The sequence below is a fragment of the Myotis daubentonii genome, chromosome 3 (genome assembly GCF_963259705.1).
Source record: "Myotis daubentonii chromosome 3, mMyoDau2.1, whole genome shotgun sequence".
NCBI classification, from domain to species: Eukaryota; Metazoa; Chordata; class Mammalia; order Chiroptera; family Vespertilionidae; genus Myotis; species Myotis daubentonii.
In genome coordinates this window covers 146,903,763-146,927,361 of record NC_081842.1, presented here as the reverse complement: position 1 = coordinate 146,927,361, position 23,599 = coordinate 146,903,763, and the positions used below count along the sequence as shown (strand labels likewise).

At 38.3% G+C, this 23,599-nt stretch overlaps 1 protein-coding gene across 2 annotated transcripts in view; it reads left to right on the top strand.

Moving 5' to 3' along the window:
- The window catches only part of ABCD3 (ATP binding cassette subfamily D member 3), a 93,163-nt gene that overhangs the window by 48,253 nt on the left and 21,311 nt on the right, over window positions 1–23,599 (top strand). For both annotated transcript variants that reach the window (XM_059688767.1, XM_059688768.1), the window contains exons 6-16: window positions 1,911–2,008; window positions 2,360–2,483; window positions 4,618–4,674; window positions 9,915–10,057; window positions 13,651–13,720; window positions 16,101–16,170; window positions 16,252–16,349; window positions 16,740–16,831; window positions 19,255–19,346; window positions 19,438–19,510; window positions 19,637–19,700. In XM_059688767.1, the coding sequence (XP_059544750.1) occupies window positions 1,911–2,008; window positions 2,360–2,483; window positions 4,618–4,674; window positions 9,915–10,057; window positions 13,651–13,720; window positions 16,101–16,170; window positions 16,252–16,349; window positions 16,740–16,831; window positions 19,255–19,346; window positions 19,438–19,510; window positions 19,637–19,700 (981 nt within the window). The remainder of the gene's footprint in view (window positions 1–1,910; window positions 2,009–2,359; window positions 2,484–4,617; window positions 4,675–9,914; window positions 10,058–13,650; window positions 13,721–16,100; window positions 16,171–16,251; window positions 16,350–16,739; window positions 16,832–19,254; window positions 19,347–19,437; window positions 19,511–19,636; window positions 19,701–23,599) is intronic.

Sequence of the window (23,599 nt, the reverse complement as noted above, 5' to 3'; positions counted from 1 at the left end):
GGCATGTACCTTGGTTGCAGGCACATCCCCAATAGGGAGTGTGCAGGAGGCAGCTGATCGATGTTTCTCTCATCGATGTTTCTGACTCTCTATCCCTCTCCCTTCCTCTCTGTAAAAAAAAAAAATCAATAAAATATATTTAAAAAAATTTATTAAAAATAAAGGTATTTGTTTTAATAAATTTAAAAATGTATTAAAAATAAAGGTATTTGTTCTAAATCAGTGGTTCTCAATCTTCCTAATGCCTTGACCCTTTAATACAGTTCCTCATGTTGTGGTGACCCCCAACCATAACATTATTTTTGTTGCTACTTCATAACTGTAATTTTGCTACTATTATGAATTGTAATGTAAATATCTGATATGCAGGATGTATTTAGGTGACCCCTGTGAAAGGGTCGTTCGACCCACAAAGGGGTTGTGACCCACAGGTTGAGAACCGCTGTTCTAAATTCTAAGTGATTTTCTTAGCTTTGGTTTTTGTTCCATTTTATTGGCACTATAAGAATTTTAGTATTTTAGATGTGGGAGTTAAAAGGAGGAACTTGATTGTAAAATGCACTAATTATATGTCAGATTTAATAAAGCTGAGATAAGTAGCTTAGCTATCAGTCAAAAACAGATTCAGCAGAAAATCAGTTTTGGATAAACATTTTATGTAAATATGATTCAGAACTATGGAAAAATATATAAATACATATACATATACATATATATATAGCTAATATGCAAAGTGTCCACTCAGAGTTCAACCTGGAGACTGGGAGTTCAATCGTTCACTATGACATGTGCTGACCACCAGGGGGCGGCATGGAATGAAGGAAGGCCCCGGCCGGTAGCCATCAGCCAGGCAAGGAAGACCCCTGCTGGCAGCCAGAAGGCCCCGATCGGCCCTGATCACCAGCCAGGCCTAGGGACCCTACCTGTGCACGAATTTTGTGCACCGGCTAGTTTTAATATAATGATGGAAAAAAGTAGTAAATATGACTCTAGAAATAATCTGTAGGTATAAGACATACAACTTTAAAAAATATATATTTCTATTGATTTCAGAGAGGAAGGGAAAGGTGATGAGAGAGAATCATTATTGGGTGCCTCCTACATGCCCCACACTGGGGATCAAGCCTGCAACTTGGGCATGTACCCCGATCGGGAATCAAACCATGATCTTCTGGTTCATAGGTTGATGCTCAACCACAGATCCACGCCAGTCAGGCTATACTACTTTTTAAAACAAATACAGATGCAATATGTATAGAATTCCATTGTCTGGGGTTGTAACACTGGTAGTAGGAAGCAGAAAGTATACACAAATGTCAGTACTTCTTAAAAGCAAGTTCTTTACATTAGATAGGAAGGTGACACATTTGGCTTTTTTTTCTACCAAAATAAAAGGTAGAAGTGACTTCTCAGAATTAATGATATTAACATACTCTAAAATTAAGTTCCAAGTAAAGTTTAACATATCAGGATAATAGAGCCTTTGGCTTAGCACAGTGATGGCGAACCTTTTGAGCTCGGCTTGTCAGCATTTTGAAAAACCCTAACTTAACTCTGGTGCTGTGTCACATATAGAAATTTTTTGATATTTGTAACCATAGTAAAACAAAGACTTATATTTTTGATATTTATTTTATATATTTAAATGCCATTTAACAAAGAAAAATCAACCAAAAAAATGAGTTCACCTGTCACCTCTGACACTTGTGTCATAGGTTTGCCATCACTGGTTAGCATGTTCTTTTTGTATCTTTGTAAATTTTAAGTAAAACGGAACTGAATTATATAAATTTGGACTATTAATTATAAAAATCATAGGATTTGGGGACATAGCCAATGACAGAGAAATACATTATGATTTAGTACGTAGAAATTAAGCAAAATCAGTAATATGTGTTTGTTTGTTTTAGATCTCTCTGGTTAATAACTTCTTGAAGTTTGGGTTAAATGAGCTCAAACTGTGCTTCCGAGTAAGGCTAACTAAATACCTCTATGAGGAGTATCTCCAGTAAGTAATAACCTATTTTTATATTAAAATACTTAAATTGAACGGTAATACTTATGATGTTGAGATGTAGATTTTCTTTTTTGTTGGCTATGTTTTCAAGAAAATTGCTTTTAGACCCAGAAACATAAAGAAAGACCCAGTATTTAGAATCTATAATTCTGGCTCTTCCATTAATTGGCAAGTCATCCTTCTCTAGACTTGCTTCCTCATTTTTAAAGTAAATTAGGACAATCTCTGGGGCCTCTTCCAACTCCAAAGTTTTCTGTTTCTATTAATGTGAACTAAGTAGTATAATGTGAGTTTTTAAAAAATATCATTTGTTTTAAAGTCATTTGTTTATTGCTATTTTAGAGCTTTCACATATTATAAAATGGGGAATCTGGACAACAGAATAGCTAACCCAGACCAGCTGCTTACACAAGATGTAGAAAAGTTTTGTAACAGTGTAGTTGATCTGTATTCAAATCTTAGTAAGGTAAGTTTCTTAATTTTTTATTATTACTTGTTAATTTTTTGAATTTTGAATCTCAGCAAATTTATGTAGAATTGTTTTGATTCATATAAGAGCATCATGTAAATATTTAATACTTTTATGAGAAAATTTGAGTTATAATAGTTTTAACTATAATTATTTATTTTTTCATATTATTTTATAATGTGCTTTAGCTAAGAACTGAGAATTTAGTGTCTTATAAAGATTTCGTAAGAATATTAAGTCTGATTTCAGTTAAACAACAAAAATTTACATTTTTATCTTTTGATCTCTATTTTCTGCAATTGTTGAGAGATCTGCAGTCAATTTATGCTTCTAGTTCTATATCCATTACCATTGGGCTAGCACTTCTTTCTGCCCATTCTCTCCTTCAGTATCTCTAATTCTTTTAGATCATTTAAATAATAGTCAAAAAGCTTTCATAAGATATTAATTTACACATGCACTTGGACATGTAGTGGGTACCTGTGAGACTATCTACACAGCATTTCCTCCCCTCTTCATTTTAGATGATGCTCCATTTCTCACTTCGATGCATATGACAGCTCCTGGTCTGCGGTGGGAGCTTGTCTCAGACTGGACCGTTTATAGTATCTTTGCCTCTGGCCACAATTGATCCAGATATCCATATACAAGGGGCTTGGTCACAGTGTAAGAACAGGAATGCTCTGCTTCAACCATGTGGTTGGAGGGAGGATAGGCAATTCTTAGAAAAGTGATATGTATCCACAAGAGCTTCACTCCTCATGATATGCCCACTGCTAAGATACCTTTTCACTTCATGCCAAACCTTGTCTTTATTCTGCTCTCCAGAAGAAGCCTTTGCTAACTGGTTCCAAACTCTAGGAACTCTGACAAAACTATATTGTTCAGTAATTCAGCTTTCTTTTCACCCATTACCACATTTATTTATTTATTGTTTAAATTTATCTTTATTGTTGGAAGTATTGCAGATGTCCCCTCTTTCCCCACCTGCCCACCACCTCCGTCCCACCCCACTTCCCCAGGCCTACCACATTATGGTCTGGGTCCATGGGTTATGCATAAATGCATGTAAGTTCTTTGGTTAATCTCTTCCTGTCCCCCCTTTCCTCTGAGATTTATCAGTCCATTACCATATTTTAAAGTTTGTTCTGTTTATATGTGAGTGTGTGGGGGTAACATATAAAGTTTTTCATGTAGTTCTGTAGACTTCTAGTCTTTACATCTTGGCACTTGAGCAAGTCTGCAGCTCAGGTGTTGTCACATCTGCAGTAGAATAAAATACCGAATTAATTGCTATGCATTATAATATACTTACTTTTAATATTATCTTATTGTTTGAACTCTGACTTAAATTATGAGTAATTTTTATCAACTTTTAAATGTACTTGAATTTCACAGGTGTCATAATTTATAAGGCAAAAAGAAAGTAGTACAAGCCAATTAATAAACCAAGTCCCTGATCCTTGTAATGTATATATCAGTCAAAAAGGGGTGGCTGTAGACTTAAGTGAATGAACTCAATTTGGATTTCTTGAGAAACACTTCAAAAAACACTTTTAGCATGTCAGTTGAGCTGTCTCTGTGTGAGGTTCTTAATGTTTGTTTTAGTCCTAGAAATTTGAACTTTATATCCAAAGATTATATTCATAAATAGGCTTACTATGTTATTTCAACATATAGATGTTCTGACAAAATAATAGAATCAAACAGTAATAAGAGCAGGAAGAGCCTCTCATTTTTATAGGTGAAGATATATAGAAACCAGAAAAGCTGGTAGCACATTTGGAGTTACAACTTGGGTCATTTTATGTCTTTGCACTACCTTGAGAAATTGCTTAGTTACTAATGGTCAGTTATCACAGTAGAGCTACCTTAGGTGATGAAAAGTGATAAAATTTTTCCACTAGTCAGTAGACATTGATCAGGCTTCTCCATTTTCTATTTTTTTACAATAACTGCCTTTTATGTAATCATTGATCAACATGTTACAGTACATTATACACAATGGGAACTCTACATGTTAACAATTACATGTTATATATTAAATAGCATTTTGTATTTAATGTATTAGCTATCAATATAGGTAATCTAATTCTTTGTACTGATATACCTTCTGATACTTATTTTACAGCCATTTTTAGACATAGTTTTGTATATCTTCAAGTTAACGAGTGCAATAGGAGCTCAGGTGAGTTTACTTTTTAAATTACAGTAATGCTGTATTGTGAATAGCTGGGTGGTTTGTAAGAATATATTTTATATCTCAAGAACATGTTTTTATAAGATTTACCTAATAAAGTCTAGTTATAAAATAATGCTATACTAGAGCTTTAAAATTTTTTCTAATATGCCTTTTTAATTTTCCTTAAATCAGATACTTGGAAAAACTTGTGTGGTATTGATAACCATAAGGGCAGTGTTTAACATTGAACATAACATGTACTTATTGTTGCAAAGTAATGTCTAAAAAGAGATTTGGAAACAATAATTTAAACATGAAATTTTAGTGTTAAAATATCAGGAATACTTTTAGAATGGCTATACCAGTTTCAAGAATATTTTATGATAATATATTTGGTTGTTCTATGAGCCTAATTACCCTGTCTCTGATATTTGTGTCGGTAAGAATGACCTTTAATTTTTCCTGAGTATTCTTATTAAAGTTTAACTTTAGTCACTTAATATGTAATGTTATTATTATCTATATATATATATAAAAGTCTACGCAACCGGCCGACCTGCTGGTAGCTATGACAAGCACTGTCCACCAGCGGGCAGACGCTCAATGCACAGGCATGGAAACTGGAACAGACTGATGAATCTCAGAGGGAAGAGATTAACCAAAGATCTTATATGCATATTAGAGGACTGGTGCATTGGTGGGGTCCCTCAGCCTGGCCTGCGGGATTGGGCCAAAATCGGCTCTACAGCATCCCCCGAGGGGTCCTAGATTGCGAAATGGCGCAGGCCAGGCCAAGGGACCCCACCAGTGCAAGATTGGGGCCAGGGCGGGACATGGGAGGTTGGCCAGCTGGGGAGGGCCCGTGGGAGGGCTCCGGGGCATGTCCGACTTGTCTCATTTAGTCCTGATTGGTTGTACCCCAGCAGCAAGCTAACCTACCGTTCGGAGCATCTGCCCGCTGGTGGTAAGTGCACGACATAGCGACTGGTTGACCAGTTGACTATCTGCCCGCTGGTGGTCAATGCACATCATAGCGAGCAGTTGAACAGCCTTAGCATATCATTAGCATATTATGCTTTGATTGGTTGAACGGACAACTTAGCACATTAGGTTTTTATTATATAGGATATCTATATCTATATCCTATATAATAATAGACAAACATGGTAATTAACCGTAGCTCCGGCACACTTCCCATTGGCTAATCAGGGTGATATGCAAATTAACCATCAACCAAGATGGCGGCCGGCAGCCAGGCAGCTGAAGCAAACAGGAGGCTTGCTTGCTCCAGTGATGGAGGAAGCCAAGGTTCCCCGCCTGCCACTGCCGGCCTCTGAGCTTGCACTCTAAGAAACAATGTTGCAATTATAGAAGTTAAACAAAACCCAGAAACCTGCTTTCGGCCAGCCGGGCTTCAGCCAGCAGGATCGCAGCAGTGTTTCAATTATAGAACCCAAACAAACCCAGATCCCTGCTTTCAGCAGCCGAAGTCTCAGAGCTGCAGCTGGGCCTCGGAGCTAAAGCCGGCTCTCAGCTCCAGTGACAGCCATAGAAGGTAAATAAATCCCAGAATAAAAAAAAAGAAAAAAAAGGAGAAGTTGGGAGCTTCAGTCGCCCACCAGCCTGAAAATGGCCCTCAACCCCTCACCCAGACTGGCCAGGCACCCCAGTGGGGACCCCTACCCTGAAGGGGGTGTGACCAGTTGCAAACAGCCATCATCCCCTCATCTAGGCTGGCCAGGCACCCCAGTGGGGACCCTCACCCTCAAGCAACAAGATGGCGGCTAATTTGCATACTGAAGGCGGGCGGCAGCGGGCAAGGCTGTCCATGGTCCAGGACCGGATCTGTGACCTTGCCGGGTGGGGGGCAGTGCTTGAGGCTGTCTGCTGTCCCGGGACCCGGATCTGTGACCCTGCCGGGCGGGGGGCAGCGCTTGAGGCTGTCCACGGGACCAGGACATGGATCTGTGACCCTGGGGGGCGGGGGGCAGTGCTTGAGGCTGTCCGCGGTCCCGGGACCCGGATCTGTGACCCTGCTGGGCGGGGGGCAATGCTTGAGGCTGTCCGTGGTCCCAGGACCCGGATCTGTGATCCTGCCGGGCAGGGGGCAGTGCTTGAGGCTGTCTGCGGTCCCGGACCCGGACCCGGATCCATGACCCTTCCCGGCGGGACGGCAGCTCGCACAGGGGCGGATCAGCCGGGGTTGGGCAGGGCAGGACGCCTGGCTTCCACCCAGCCCCAGTCATTCTGGGCAGGTGAGCAGCGCAGAGAGCCTCTGGACAGGGGAGGCAGGCCGGCGGAGGGTGGCCTGTACTCCCCACATGGCGGTGGTGACAGCTGTGAGCGCGACAAGCGGAGCCTGCAGGCTCAGCTGAAGTAGTGCCTGCAGGCCATTAGCGCCCAGGAGTGGCTGCGCAAGATCCGCCGCCTGGCCCAGAAGGTGCAGGATCGCAGGGACAGCCACTGTGGCGGGCCAGACTGACGTCCTCCTGGCCGCACCACGGGGGTTTGCGGATCTGCCAAGCCAGAGGCCTCCGGTGTGCACCCCCCCCCCCCCCCCCCGCGTGCGAACATCCCCCCAGCACACTGTCACCCTCCCGCGCCTGCAACAGTTGCAAACCAAGGCGTGCACAAGTTCCCCCCGCCTCTCCATCGCACTTCCATCAAACCGGCATGCCTAACACCCCCACTGGATGTGCACACATCCCCTCTGATGTGCTCAGGTCCTTTGGAGAGTGTCTGGGTGTTCTGGGTGCTGAGGGTGGGCGCCTGTGAGATGACAGTGAGAGGGCGGAGTGGTGATGCCCTGTTCCCATGGAGGCCAGTGCAGCTACAGGATTACCTCTGGGGGGTTAATGCAGGTGCTGAGGTGGGAGCAAATGCAGACAGACACACCTGGTGAGCGCGGGCGGCCCTTGCTGAGGTGCCTTCGGTCAGTGTTCAAGATCAAGAACCCAGAGGCGGGGAGAAATTTCGTCCTCTCAGTGAAACAGTGGGATAGTAGGGGCGACTGTAGAGGTGGAATGTGCCCTTTGGGTGCCAGCACCCATGAGCGAAGGCTGTCCTGACTGAGCCTCGCTTGCTTGGGGCCTAGCACACTGCTGCCAGGCAGCGGGTGACAGGACGTGCTTTTCCAAATTAATGAGAGAAAACTTTGATTCTCCTGCTGCCCACGAAGGTGGAAAGTGAAGTGGGGAGACATGTGGGGAGTGAGCGAGGTTCCCTGTCTGGGGGTTCCAAATCTGCTGTTGGTTTCTTTCACCGCTGACTAGAGATATACAGGGTGTCCCCCAAAATGTATACACACTTTGAATACCTACTAATTCCAATGGTTTTAAGCATAAGAAAGAAACAACAATGGAGCTGTTATCTGTTAAAAGTGTGGGCACAAACAGGTAGTTGGAAATTCCCTGAGGGGTCTCAGATTGGAGAGGGTGAAGGCCAGACTGAGTGGCTCTTCCCCCCCAACCCCCACCCCAGTGCACGAATTTCGTGCACCGAGCTACTAGTATGTGTCTATATATGTATATATATGTATATGTGTGTATGTATGTATGTATATATATATGCCTAAGCAACCAAATGACCAGTCAACTGGTCACTATGACGTGCAATGACCACCAGGGGGCAGATGCTCAATGCAGGAGCTACCCCCTGGTGGTCAGTGTGCTCCCACAGCCAACCTCTTGCAGCCAGCCAACCTCCCATGGTCCTTCCCCCAGCCAGCTGGCCCCGATCGGCCCCGATTGCCGGCCAGGCTGAGGGACCCCACCCGTGCACAAATTTGTCCACTAGGCCTGTAGTAACCATATAATAATAGTTGGTTTGTGTGTGCGTGTGTGTGTAAATTGATTAGTAAATAATTTTGATTAGTTGTTTAGTAATTGATTAGGTGATTAGTAATTTATATAGTGGTTTTTGTTCCTTTCCAAATATATATATTGTAGTTGATTAGTAAATAGCTTATATAGTGGTTTTTGTTCCTTTCCAAAAAGCTGGGAACAGCAGTTTTCTATTTGAGTTTTATTGTCTACCTTTCGTTTTGCTCTTTCTGGATCCAGACTTAATCATTCTTATAGCATGTTTTCATTATAAGAAGTGAATAGGCCTAATCCCTCTTGTTTCTATGCTGTAATATTTTTTTATGGTTATTACATTTTATCTGATTCTGCATTTTTTGAAGGTAGAAACTATGTTTTAGTCATACTTTTGCCCATACTTCTTGCAATGCATTGAATCAATCTTATTTAATTTAAAAAATCTTGAATACACACTGTAGTTTACACATATTGTGCTGGGTGGTAGGAATGAAAAGATGAGTAAGACAGGAACTACTGAGGAGGGATTATGATCTGGGAAAAGAGGTATTCGTGCAATTATAATGCAGAGTGATAAGTCCAATAATAGAAGTTTGAATAAAATTTTTACTCTTGGGAGAATTGGAGGTGATATTTGAGCTGCTTTGAGGAGGATGAGTAGACATCCCTGAATGTCAGGCTTGCCAGACAGAAGAACAACCTCATTGAATGGCATGTTCAGGAAACAATTATTTTAGTATGGCAGAACATAGCATATGTATGGGAATGAGGGAAGTGTCATGATGAGCTTGGGAAGGTCAGCTTGAAGACTCTGCCTTAGAATGGTCAGTGGGCGATGAGGTCGCTTACCAAGTTAGAAAGTGTAGAGCTGGAAGCAAGATGTATGAGAATGGAAAGGCAGATGGAGCTTGTTTGGGGGAGCTAGGTTTGAGGCTCTACAGAACAGCGAGGTGAAGATGAATAGTACTTACTTGGAAATAATTTCTTGGGTTTTTAGGAATGATGGGACTAGAGATATAAATTTGGGAGAATCAAGCTAAGAAAGAAACCTCAGATAATATTATAATTCAAAGAGAAGGTAAAAAGGAGATCTGAATTATTGTGGAATCTTGAGTAAATATCAAGAAGAGTTCCATTGGGAGAGTTAGATACCATAAAGAGTGATGATGACTGACTGCAATTAGGAGTTCTTAGGTGAGCATATTTGGGAGAGCTGGGGATGAGCTGCAGAGGTGGGAGGAGGAATAGATGAATAGTAAAAGCTTAGAGGTCCAGTGTGTGTTTTTTTTCAGAAAAGAAGGAAAAAAATTAGTCAAAAGATCAACTTCTCTCAAAGTCACAACTTAATTATAGAAATTGTATATGTTGTGTTCAGTAAATTTATTAAATATCCTTGAACTTTCTGTCTTTCTCTTGCAATAATAATAGGGCCCAGCAAGCATGATGGCCTATTTGCTTGTTTCTGGGCTGTTCCTAACTCGACTTAGAAGACCCATTGGTAAGATGACAATAACTGAGCAAAAGTATGAAGGAGAGTATAGATATGTTAATTCCCGGCTCATCACAAACAGGTAAGGAGAAATGTATTAAATGTATTTAGCTGTACTAAAAATTTATTTTTATGGATATTGATATCATGTAAGTCAGTGGTTCTCAACCTTCTTAATTCCTCATTTTGTGGTGACCCCCAACCATAAAATTATTTTAGTTGCTGCTTCATAACTATAATTTTGCTACCGTTATGAATTGTAATGTAAATATCTGATATGCAGAATGTATTTTCATTGTTACAAATTGGACATAATTAAAGCATAGTGATTAATCACAAAAACAATATGTAATTATGTATGTGTTTTCCGATGGTCTTAGGCGACCCCTGTGAAAGGGTCGTTCAACCCCCAAAGGGGTCGCAGCCCACAGGTTGAGAACCGCTGATGTAAGTTGACTTCAAAAATCTAGTAACACTGTTATTGAAATTAGGTGTGTGTGTGTGTGTATTTACCTGTTTTGAAAATATACATTTTGAAGGCTATCAATTTTATAACCTTTTTTCTGGTTAACTATGTAGTATTTCTGATTCACCTCTTCATGTTATTGATTAATTTTGTTAATTTCACTTTAAACATACTCAAAATACAATTCAAATTTACATATAATACTCAAAGAAAATTTTGTCTGAATTTATTTCAAAATGTTTTTAAGACTGTGTTTGTAATACTCAGTAATTCAGTCTTACTGCATGTGCCTCTACCTATTTTCCACAAAAATCCAAAATAGGAAGAAAAAGTATTGAGCTTTGGAGCCAGTCTGACTAGTTTCAAAATCTACCTCTTCTACTCATCCATTATATATTCAACAACTTTTGGCAGGTCTTGTGTAGCTTCACCTTTTTTGTTTATAATAGGTAGATAACAGGCCTATTTTGAGGATTAAATATGAAATATATATAGCTTACAGGAAAGTTTTTATTGTTTTTTCCCCCCAAAAAATACATTTTTATTGATTTCAGGGAGGAAGGGAGAGGGAGTGATAGAAAAATTATTGATGAAAGAGAATCACTGATAGGCTGCCTACTGCATGCCCCCACTGGGGATCGAACCCACACCCAGGCATGTGTCCTTGACCAGAACCAAACCTGGGACTCTTCAGTCCACAGGCTGACACTCTATCTACTGAGCCAAACCAGCCAGGGCTATAGGACAAGTTTTTTAAAATTTTATTTTTTAATATTTATTATTGAGAGCATTATAGATATTTACCCCCCCCCCCCCATTTCCCCGTTTACCCAGACCCCAATCCTCTCCCAGTCTATACCACTCTATTGTCTGTGTCCATGGGTAATGCATGTATGCATATACGTTCTTTGGTTAATCTCTTCCCACCTTCCCTAACCCCTTCCCTCTGAGATTCCTCAGTCTGTTTACAGGACAGTTTATGATATGTAGCGGTGCTCAGTAAATTTTCTCATATATTGACCTGTCAACTGTATGTTAGTTTTAGGGTACTAATATTTATTATTACCCTATAGGTATTTACAAAATTACTCTTTTAATAGTTCCCTCTTCCTTTATTTCTTTAGATTGCTAAAATGGTACTGGCTTTAAATAAGGTTTTATGCTCCAGGGAGGCAGAGAATAGACGGTTGCATAGAGAGGTGATTTGCCAAGTGACTCAAAGATGGTTTCAGCTAGGATTCTTTCTATTGTAAGAAACAGAAAACCCTGACTCAGAGGGCTCCAACCTAAGTACACTACTTCACATAAGAACTCGTAGAGCAGTTCCTGACTCTTCTTTGATGTTCTTTTTGCTCTGCCTCCTTTTATGTTGCCCCTTTCTTCAGCCTGGCTTTTCTTGTGATAACAAGATGTCAAAAGCAGTTCCAAATCTCATTAACCTTCTTCCCTTGCCAAAAGTCCGGAAACAAAAATGGAGCCATTTCTTCTGCTGTATGAGAGCAAGGAAACTTACCCAGAAACTGTACTGCAGACCTTCTTTCACATCTCATTGGCCAGAATTGTGATTTGCTCAGGCATGCCTCAAGCATTTACATTTACAGCAAAGTGATTGGCTTAGACAGGGGTGGGCAAACTTTTTGACTCGAGGGCCACACTGGGTTCTTAAACTGGACCGGAGGGCCGGAACAAAAGCATGGATGGAGTGTTTGTGTGAACTAATATAAATTCAAAGTAAACATCATTACATAAAAGGGTACGGTCTTTTTTTTTTTTTTAGTTTTATTCATTTCAAACGGGCCGGATCCGGCCCGCGGGCCCTAGTTTGCCCACAGCTGGCTTAGAACATAGAAACTCAACCCCCGTAGCTGGTGTTGAGGCCATTACTAAACCTTTTGGATACCCAGAAACGGATAGGTAACTTTAAGAAAATTGGGGTTCTCTTAGGAAAAGGGATGAGGACGAGAATAGGTGTTGGAAAGGCAGCCATCAGTACTCAAGGATGTCTTGTCCTTTCAGGTTTTAGAGGGGGTCTAAGCTGACTCAGTTCAGGGGAAGTAGAATTCTTACCGCATCTTCTTCCATCAGCTTAAATGTGAAGAGGAGATCGAAGGAAGTAAGAAAACTAATTGTAGGTGCAGAATTCTGTTTCTGATGCTTTGGGGCTCTCATTGTATCAAGGGAACCATGAAACAGGTTAGACATGATGAATCTTTATGGCAAGTTAATTTTGCTTGAAAGAGTTGAAATAGAAGCTACCTTATTTTTATGATAGAGAAAATACAGGCATATTTTGGAGTAGAATATGTAATTCACATAAATTATTAAAGGAGAAAAGAAACTTGAAATAATTATTAGGTGTTTATTGAAGGCTGTTTTAACTGTGCCTTCAGGACTCCTACGTAAATCTTTCCTTTGCTGTAAGAGGTGCTTTGCTGGGAAAGTTTATATCATACTGAATAAAATGGAAAGACTGAAACGAGGGTCAGATATGGTCAGTTTTAATCTCAACTACTTGACTTGCTAGCTGTATGACTTTAGCAAATTTACTTAATTACACTGAACCTTTCTTCATCTGTAAACACACCCTTTTATTTCTAGTCAAGACACTTGTGGCCCTTGTGGGCCCATTCAAACCAGCTCAAGAAAACGGAAGTTGTTGGGAGGATATGGTGGGGTTCCAAGAATAAGAACAATTATCCACCTATGCCCCCTGGGAGCTGTCACTGTGAGGTCGCGAAGTCTGAGTTTGCTTTTCTGTCTTTCAAAGTCTGTGTGTCACGGCATCACTACCTAACTTTCTCTAGCCATTGTTTTCCCCTCTCCTTCCTATCTTGGTCTGTACTCAATTTGTAGTTTATGATGGCTGTCCCTGCCCTGCCTTCTGTATATCATGGTAGCTTCCTTCTCATTTCTTATTTCTTTATTCTTATTTCTGAGGGTCAGCACACTTTTTCCAGCCAGTTATATAGGACACATACAACATATGGTTGCAGTCCAGTCTAGGATCTAGTCGGGTATGTATTCCTATGCTCTGATCAGCTGAGCGAGGAGCTGGGTCTCAAGTGCAGACCACTGCTTGAGATGTACTTGGTAAGCTCTTAGTCACAAAATACCCATTTAAATAAAAATACTCAGTCATAAAATACTGTTTTGCAATTTTTCAGGCTTGGTTAACATCAAAATTAATTGCTAAATTATTTTTTTAATAGTGAAGAAATTGCCTTTTATGATGGGAATAAAAGAGAAAAGCAGACAATCCATGCGGTCTTCCAAAAACTGGTAAGAAAACATGCTTGAGGCTCATGTATTTATGGAAAGATTTTTTTCTTTTGCTTATGTAAAATACAAATATATTGTTTTCATTAAACAATATGAGAATAAAAACTATCATATCAATATATTAAGTTGCCTAATTATAAAATGGTAGATTTATTAAAATAACTGTTAGCATATTTTTACAGAGGTTGCATAGGAGTCTTATTTAGTGATAAATTTAGTGATTTCTACAGAAAATTTGTTTCAATAGCATTCATGAAAATACTATGAAGCTTATTATTTAGAGCAGGGGCCAGCAAACTTTTTCTGTAAAGAACAACATAATACATATATAGTTTAGGTTTTTCAGGCCTTATGGTCTCTATTAAAGATATTCAACTCTGCCACGCAAATGTAGCCATCTATAATCTATAATAATACAAGTGGAATATACTAATTAGACCGGTCAACTTTCTGGATGAAGCCGGGGCTGAGAGGGAAGCCTGGTGTCTGCAGCCGGGGAAGGAAGGCCAACTCTTGCAGGAATTTCGTGCATCGGGCCTCTAGTATTCTATATATAAATGAATGAGTGTGGCTGTGTTCTAATAAAGGCTGGATTTGGACTGTGGGCCATAGTTTGTTGACCTGTGATTTAGAATATAAACATTGTTTCTTGTGGAAACTATATTTCAGTTTTTATTTACTTGCCACTTGGAAAATTTGAATTCAAGTAATTTTATTTATTATTCATTCAAAAGATACTGAATGCCATCTAGTTGCCTGAGCCTATTCTAGGTGCTAGTGTGTTAACAGTGGTGAATGTGATGGCAAAATCCTGCCTTTATGGAGCTTACATTTTAGTGGAAGCTGGTGAAATTTAATATATATTTGAAGTGATTTAAGAAGATTAAAATGGTTGCCATTTAAAATTATTTTATAAATTGGATTTTTGCCTTATGTATATTTAACATAACTGAACTTTGATAGTGCTCACTAAATTGCATTTAAGGTAATTTTCCTGGAGTCGTTCACCAGCCCACTCTTCACATGGCTTGTTTATACTTATCCTTTGTATTTCAGCCCAAAAGTTTACATCTTATTGATGCCTTGCCTTCTCTGATTAGTCTGTCTGAAATGGCCTCCACCAGTTACTTTCCATTTTAATGATCTGTGCCCTTAAAAGCATATATTGCAATTTATAATTATCTGGTTAATTTGTTTATTAGTTTGTCTCTTTCATTAGAATGTAAACTCCATGAGCTCAGGAACTTTGTTCTATTCATTGTTGTATCTTCCGTATTTAGCACGCATGTAGCACACAGCATTCATTGAATAAATGTTCCAGCCATTATTCTTTTGCAGAAGGTAGTAAGAGCAAGCTACCCAGTACTTAGGAACGCCACATTTTAGTGGAGGAGTCAATAAACATGTAAACAAATGGGTATTTTCTATGATTTCAGATGGTAATGAACTCTGTGACCAAAGATATAATAAGATAAAGTGGTAGAATATGATTGAGGCTATTTATTAGGTATTTTAGCTAGGAAGGCAAAATCTTTCTTGAGGAGGTGACATTTCATCAGAAACCCACTTGAAGTGGGTGGGGGGTGTTAGTCGCAAAATATCAGTATCTAGGAAGACTGTATTCCTGGCAGTGAGCACGGCAAGAAGAAAGCCTTAGGCAGGAGCATGTTTTCGAAAGCTGCATTTCTGGAACTCAATCCAAGGAGCAAAGTAGAAGCAGATGAGGTTTAAGATAGAGCCCAGTGACAGATCATGCAGGACCTTGGATAATCCGATAGGTGAAAAATGTGAAAACACTAAAGATGCAGAATAAAAAACATTTTTAGAGTTGTAATTTTGAGATAATGCATGTTCAGATTAAAACTACACACTCGGACTTTGTGGCCTTAATTACATGAGCACTTGGTTCAGAATGAGTAGTAATATCATTCATCATAGACCAGATGTCTCAAACTAAAGTAAAGCATAGAGTGCCAATCTGGACTGCTAGTGTTCAACCAAAAGGCTCTCATCCTTCTGTTCTTTTTGTTTTGATTATTAACAGCCAATAATCAAAACAAAGCAAAGCATATATGTGTCTGATAGTATTGTGAATAAATATCATTGTACTATTACATGTAAAGGATCCCACATTAACATTCTTTATGTAATTTTCATTCTGTTTGTATAAAAATGGTTTCATGAAGTATTTGTTTGGCACCTGCTCTGAGATCATCATTGTGCTCAATGAAATGTGATATACAGTATAATCAGAAATCATTTGCAGTCAGTAAATATTTGTTGAATAAATATATTTTACAGTTTCTTTTATCCTTATGGTAGATTTGTGTGTTTTTTAAACATAGAAAATCCTTATTTTTTTGCTTTTGCTCTCTGCCAGGTGGAACACCTGCATAATTTCATTTTGTTTCGGTTTTCCATGGGCTTCATCGATAGCATAATTGCCAAATGTAAGTATGCTATAAAAGAGGTAGTGGAATGAGATTTGTGGAATAAGAGGAGTATTTTAAATCTTAATTGCTTTGTTTCAGATCTTGCCACTGTAGTTGGTTACCTAGTTGTCAGCCGCCCTTTCCTAGATTTGTCTCATCCTCGACATCTCAAGAGTACACATTCAGAACTTCTGGAGGTAAAGTAGTAGTAATAATAATAATGGTACATTGAAAATTTAAATATAAAAATAAAGAAAACCTAGTTTTTGCCCTAGCCGGTTTGGCACAGTGGATAGAGCATCAGCCCTTGGACGGAAGGGTCCCAGGTTTGATTCCAGTCAAGGGCATAGACCTTGGTTGCAGGCTTGATCCCTGGTCCCTGTCGGGGCATGTGCAGGAGGCAGCCAATCGATGTGTTTCTCTTGGATTGATGTTTTTCTCTCCCTGTCTCTCCCCTGCTCTTCCACTCTCTCTGAAAATTAATGGAAAAACTATCCTTGGGTAAGGTTTAAAAAAAAAAAGAAAAAGAAAACCTAGTTTTTAATCTTAGAAACGTAAGTGAAAACTAATATTTATTTCTATTTAAGGATTACTACCAAAGTGGAAGGATGCTTTTGCGGATGTCTCAAGCTCTGGGTCGAATAGTTTTGGCTGGCCGTGAAATGACTAGATTGGCTGGGTAAGTAAGATTAGTATTGAGCAGTTGCAGAGAATTTTTAAAAATATGTTATCCTTAATAATTGTGCTCTGTTGAGGTTAAGATCAGTGATAACTGAAGCTGCTACTCCTGGAAGCTGGTTTTGATAAAGAATTAAGGAAGATTTTTCTCTGATAGTGAAGTCTTTATGTTTCCTTTAGATAGTTGTTCTGAGCCTTAAACTAGGTTAGGATTTCTTAAACTGCTTCATGGACACTGGTATTCAATAATCTGGGAAATGTTCAATCATAGCAGTCTTATTAATTCACAGAAAATTAAGTTAATGAATAGAATCTTCTCAGTTGAACTTTCTGTTTCCCATAATACTTTGTTTTTCTTAAATCTTTGAAACTGGCAACCTAGCAAAAGATGAACAAAGATGACGTTGATATTAATGGGATAAAATGAAAAGTTATCTTGTGGTATCTGTAGGTACAGTTGTAAATATGGTCATATTGTCTAAGAATATTGTTTTTAGACCATAAAATGGAATTAAATACTTCAGTATTTCAAGCTCTTAATATAAAAGGTTGGTATAAAAAACACACAGTATAATGTAAAAAAGGACCATAAATTTTAGATCATCTGGAAAAATGGGATGGCCTAAGGTGTTTGCCAGGCTGGAGGTTCATTTGCATATTTCCTCGTTATTGCTCCTCCTCCTCCTATGGCAGTTAAAGTCTTCAGGGCAAAATAGAAGAAGTTGTAAACTATGTGCGGAGCCTCTTTCACTTGCGAACGCTGACATTCTTCCTATTTAACTTTCTGGTGCAGTTTGTGGCATACGGATGCTTCTGTTTCTTTAGGAGATTTCTGCTTGTTATTCACAGGAAAATCCTGTTTTGTGTCTCTGGTGTAGAACGCTTTCTCTTTGACAATGATGTCATTTTTATATGCCTCAACCTTTTGTCATTAGTTTTGATTTCTCTCTATTGCCACAGTGATTTCTATCTAATATTAAGAACATTTTATCTTTTCCTCTCTTTATTTTTAAAAAATACCTTTTAATTATTTTTTAATATATATCTTTTTTATTGATTTCAGAGAGGAAGGGAGAGGGAGATAGAAATATCAGTGATGAGAGAGAATCACTGATTGGTTGCCTCCTGCATGCCCCCTACTGAGGATTGAGCCTGCAATCTGGGCATGTGCAGTAATTGAACTGGTGACCTGTTGATTCCTGAGTCATCGCTCAACCACTGAGCAACACCAACTGGGCTCTTTTCCCCTTTTTAGAATAAGAGAGGAATCTTTCAAATCTTCTGTTTGCAGGGTGGTAGCAGCCATTTGGCATATCCTATATAATAAAAGCCTAATATGCTAAGTGTCCGGTCAGCCATTCAACCAATCAAAGCATGATATGCTAATGATATGCTAAGGCTGCTCAACCACTCGCTATGACATGCACTGACCACCAGGGGGCAGACAATTGACCAGTTGTTGTGATGTGCACTGACCACCAGGGGGCAGACGCTCTGACCGGTAGGTTAGCTTGCTGCTGGGGTCTGGCTGATCGGGACGGGCTGGACATGCCCTGGAGCCCTCCTGCAGTCCCTCCCCAGCTGGCCAACTTCCCACATCCCTCCCCAGCCCTGAACGTGCACCAGTGGGGTCCCGCGGCCTGGCCTGCACCCTCTTGCAATCCTGGCTGAGGGAACCCCCAACCCCCACCCCAAGTGCATGAATTTTGTGCACTGGGCCTCTAGTGTATAGTAAACACCTTCATCAGATAGAAGGCCATCTTTATACCAGGCTTTATAGCACACTCTAGCGGGAACTCAGGGCCTATGGAATGCCCAGGTACTAGTCCTACTAGTATCTACTAGAAACTTCCTTAAACTTCTAACGGCAAACAACTTTCTTGACTTACTAGTACCTATTAAAGAAGTATCTGTTGAGGTAGGAATCCTATGAAACCTCTCCCTTTATCCCCACGTTTCTGCTTTCATGCTGAAATGTAATAGTAAAACATGCATACTATCACCAATACTTTATGTTAATGAGACTTCTTTTAGGTTATTTTATTTACACTAGATAATAATTTTAAACTTCAGTTAAGTTTGTGTAAAATAAAAGATGTGGGTGACTCAGTTGGTTGGAGCATTGTCCCATACACCAAAAGGTTGCAGGTTTGATTCCCAGACAGGGTACATGCCTATGTTGCTGGTTTGATCCCAGGTCTGTGCGTGCATGGGAGGCAACCAATCGATGTTTCCCTCCCTCCCTCCCTTTCTCTTTCTCTAAAACAATAAAAAAGTAAAAACAAATCCTCGGGTGAGAATTAAAAAAAAAAAAAGTAAAACAAGATATGAACTTACACAATGTTATATGTCAATTTTATCTCAATAAATAAATAATATATGATAGCATCTGGAGATTTGATCATAGCTTGTTTTTAATTTCAGTTTTACTGCTCGGATTTCAGAATTAATGCAAGTATTAAAGGATTTAAAAAATGGAAAATACGAACGCACAATGATCTCTCAACAAGAAAGGGGTAAATATGAATGTTCTAGGTCTTACAATTTACGTTTTTGCTTTAATACACAGTGTGGTTATGATACTTTAATACTTATTTTCTATTTAAGGTATTGAAGGAGCACAAAGCATTCCCTTGATACCTGGAGCTGGAGAAATCATCAATGCTGATAACATTATAAAGTACGTACAGAAAATGTCTTTTTAGGACCATAAATATTTGTTAAACTACATAGTACCCTTTTCTTTCAGCTACACTTGCTTAGTGTTTAATGAAAAATTATCCTTTTTTATTAATTTCTTCTGTAGATTTGATCATGTTCCTTTAGCAACGCCAAATGGAGATATCTTGATCCGAGATCTTAATTTTGAAGTAAGTTTTAAAATGATTGTATAAAAACTTATCTTTAAAATGTGAAATGCATAAGGGTTGAATATTTAAAATAATTTTAAGGCTTGACTTAATCTCTGAATCCACAAAATTGCTTTAAAAAGTAAGTGCTTGAAATACTTAGAAATCTATTTTTCTTAATTGATAAGACTTTAGAGTTTCAGATATTACTATAAAAAGTCTTTTGCAAATAAAGTCCTTGGTTAGTGCAACTGAGGAACTGAATTTTAAATTGTATTTAATTTTAATAAATTTGGTCTTTAGACAGCATAGCTCTAGAATTCCTCTCTATATGCCAATATATGTGGCCTTTTATCATTTGTGTTATGTGTAGGGGTTCTTTTCAACTGCTTTCTGATAGTTTACAAAATAAGGTATGTAATTATTAGATTTGTTTTTATTTTTTACTTTTGAAGATATTTTTATTGATTTCAGTGAGGAAGGGAGAGGGAGAGAGAGATAGAAATATTAATAATGAGAAAGAATCATTGATTGGCTGCCTCTTTCACACCCCACACTGGGGATTGAGCCCACAAGCCAGGCATGTGCCCTGACTGGGAATCAACCGTGACCTCCTGGTTCATAGGTCGACGCTCAACCACTGGATTTGTTTTTAAATTGTTATAATCTTACATGTCTTCAATTTTCCTATACTTAGTAATGTATCTTTATTAATTACATCTCCAGTTTCTTTTTTAAATGAAAAATGTTAGTTATGCTAAGTAGTTTGAATTTATTTAAATAACAATGAGTATTGTATACTATATTTTTTAAAGCCAGGAAACACAAGTGGAAGTAGAGAAAATGTAAATATAGTTGGTAAATATTGAATGCCTGCAAGTATTACAAAAGTGTTTTCTCGGGTCAGCTTTAGCTCAAGCGGTTACTTCGGATTCTGCTTGTTGCAGACACAAAAGTGTTTTCTCATTTAGCTGTAGGTACTTCAGTCAGTTTGGTGTGTATCTATCATGCTTGATTTCAGGTATAAAACAGATCAGAACCCCATCTTCATTAGATTTCAGTAGCCCCATTATTGCCACCACCCAAGGATCAAAAGGGTCATCAGATTTCTTTATTAAAGAATCCTCTTGGCCCTTTCTTCTACTTTCCCTCACTCTGTCTTTATGCAGAAATAATTAATCCAAAAATACAGATGCACACATGGCTTAAGCATGTTGGGTGGGATTTGGGACTCTATGTATACACAGATACATAGAGTAGGTAAGAGTATGATTATGGTCTGTAATATTACTCACTTTTATCATAAGGTACTACACGAAAGCTCTCATTTGCCTTTTAGTCCAAAAGCCCTTCCCATTAAGGCCCTTATGTTTGGATTTAATATACTTCCAGACAGTTCTTATAACTTCATTTTTATAGTCTCAGAAAGGCCGTTGCTTTCTTGCTCTTATATTGGTTTCATCTGTAAAATCCTATTTGAGTACCCAGTTATGCCCCTACTTGTTCAAGTTTTTTTCTTTGTGACTATATTTTATACCCCCTGTTATCTATCCTGTGATTCTTTTGTTTTCTCCTCCACTGTTTCTTTGACGTCTGTCTTTTTGAGCTATTGTAATGAATTCTTCTTTCTTCTTCTGTCTCTGACTTAAGGAATTTTAAGTTAGACTTCGCTTTTCTCATTTATTTTTGCCTTTCCATTTTATTCTTTTTGTTTGTCTATTTGTTTTTGTTTTTTTTATTGTTGACTCTATTGCAGATGTCTCTCATTCCCCCCCCCCCACCCTGCCTCCCACCAGGCCTTTACCATTTTATTGTCCATGTCCATGGTTATGCATATTTGTATATATATTCTTTGGTTGATCTCTTCCCATCCTCCCTTTCCTTCTCCCCTCTGAGATCCGTCAGTCTGTTCTATGTATCCTTTTCATTGTTATTCTTAACATAGCCTTCCTTTATTCAACAAACATCCTTCAGTTCTTTTTTTACCTCCAGTTACTTTCTACCCATCTATTTTACTTGAAATAAAGATTCCTTTTTTTCCTGGTGATAGGCATAATAAAATGGACTTGGCCCCTATTCTACTTTATCCTGGCTTATTGGCATGTGCCATTTATATAACTTCCTTTCAACATTTCTCTTTACAAACATTACTCTTCCTCACAAACCTTACAACTTTCAGAACCCACTTTTTTTTCCCTTCAAAATGACACGAAAACCATAATTTCTTTCCAATTAGAATTCTAAACCCTTAGAAACCTTAATTTTTAGGTGACATGTAAGTAATTAACATTCCTTAGATTAGCAGTATATTCATATTTTTAAGAGATATTTTAAGTAAAATACAAGACTTATTCATAAAAAAATAAAACAGACTTGACCACCAAAAGTAAATGTTTTATACTTTATAATTAGTTTGTCTAAGCTTATGTTATTTGACATAAGAGATTGTATAGCTTATTCCTATAAAAACTCCTCAGCACAGGCATATTTACCTATCTAGATATAGATTGAAGAGACCCTAAGATAGCTTGTAAATTATAATATGGACGTTAAAATAGTACTTTGTAACTTATTCAAATTTTTACTTTTTAGTAAGGCACATTTATAATGTATAAGAAGCCTATAAATCCTCATAAGCAGAATACTTTTACATAATTTCTCTTTTACTAAAATCATTTATGGGTAGATTTTTTTCATGATTTATTATGGTAAATTAATAGAAAGGATTTATAAAGAAGTTTTATTTTTCAGGAAATATTTATTAAAATATTCAAAGCATTTGTTGCTCCATTAAGTCAATCCAGTAGCCTCAATAGTAAGTATTATTACAAATTCAATTTTCAGTAAAAGTTATTGTTGGCTTTTAGTCTTTTTCTGTTGTTGTTGATAATCCTCACTAGAGGATTCTCCTTCCCCCCATTGATTTTTAGAGAGAGTGGAAGAGAGAGAGGGAGAGAAACATTGATGTGAGAGGGACACATTGTTTGGTTGCCTCCTGCATTCACCCTGATGGGGGCTGGGGATAGAACCACCAACCCAGGTATGTGCCCTTGCCCGGGAATTGAGCCCAAGACCCTTAGATGGGTGGGCTGACCCTCTATCTAGCCACACCAGCCAGGGCAGCTTTTAGTCTTAATTCAACCTAGGGAAGAAAAATACATTTTTATAAATCTTTAATATGGAAAAATTACCACTGGCTTACCATGATTGATTTTATAATGGGAAGTTTTACCCCAACATTACCAAAAGCCATGGAATAAAGAAAAGTTAATGCTGAATCTAAGACAGTTGAGCATAGGAGTAACTGAAGAATGTCCATAAGTCTAGCTATTATTTACATAATTACAGACTTGGTCTTATAGTTTCCTGGCATATTGATACAAATAGTATGGAGAAGTATTAGATACCAGTGAAGACTATAATGAGCAGTGAGGAGCAGAAAAAAGATAGGACATTACTCAAAAGCATAGTAGTAGGGAACCACGTAAGTAACAGCTCTCTGAACTGCAGGAGCTCGTGAGGGCATCATTGTTCTAGTAGAGTAAAATTACTATATATAATAACCTTGTACTGTTAGGAATAGTAATTATATTCCATTTTATAGGAAAAGGAAATAGATAAGTGCACATAAAGAAGTTCATCAAAATGATATTTAAAAATAATTTCTCAGTTCATTCCTCTGGAAAAGTCTTTCAGAATAGTGTATTCTTTAACATTGATTGCATAAGATGTAGTCAGCTATGTGGTAGACCAGTAGTTCTCAGCCTTTTTTAAGAAGCTCATTCTTTCTTTGTTTTTATTGTGGTAAAATATACATAACATAAAACTTAACTGTTTTTACCATTTTTTAGGGTACAGTTCAGTGGCGCTCACTACATTGAGTGTATTGCAATCATCACCACTATCTGCAGAACTTTTTC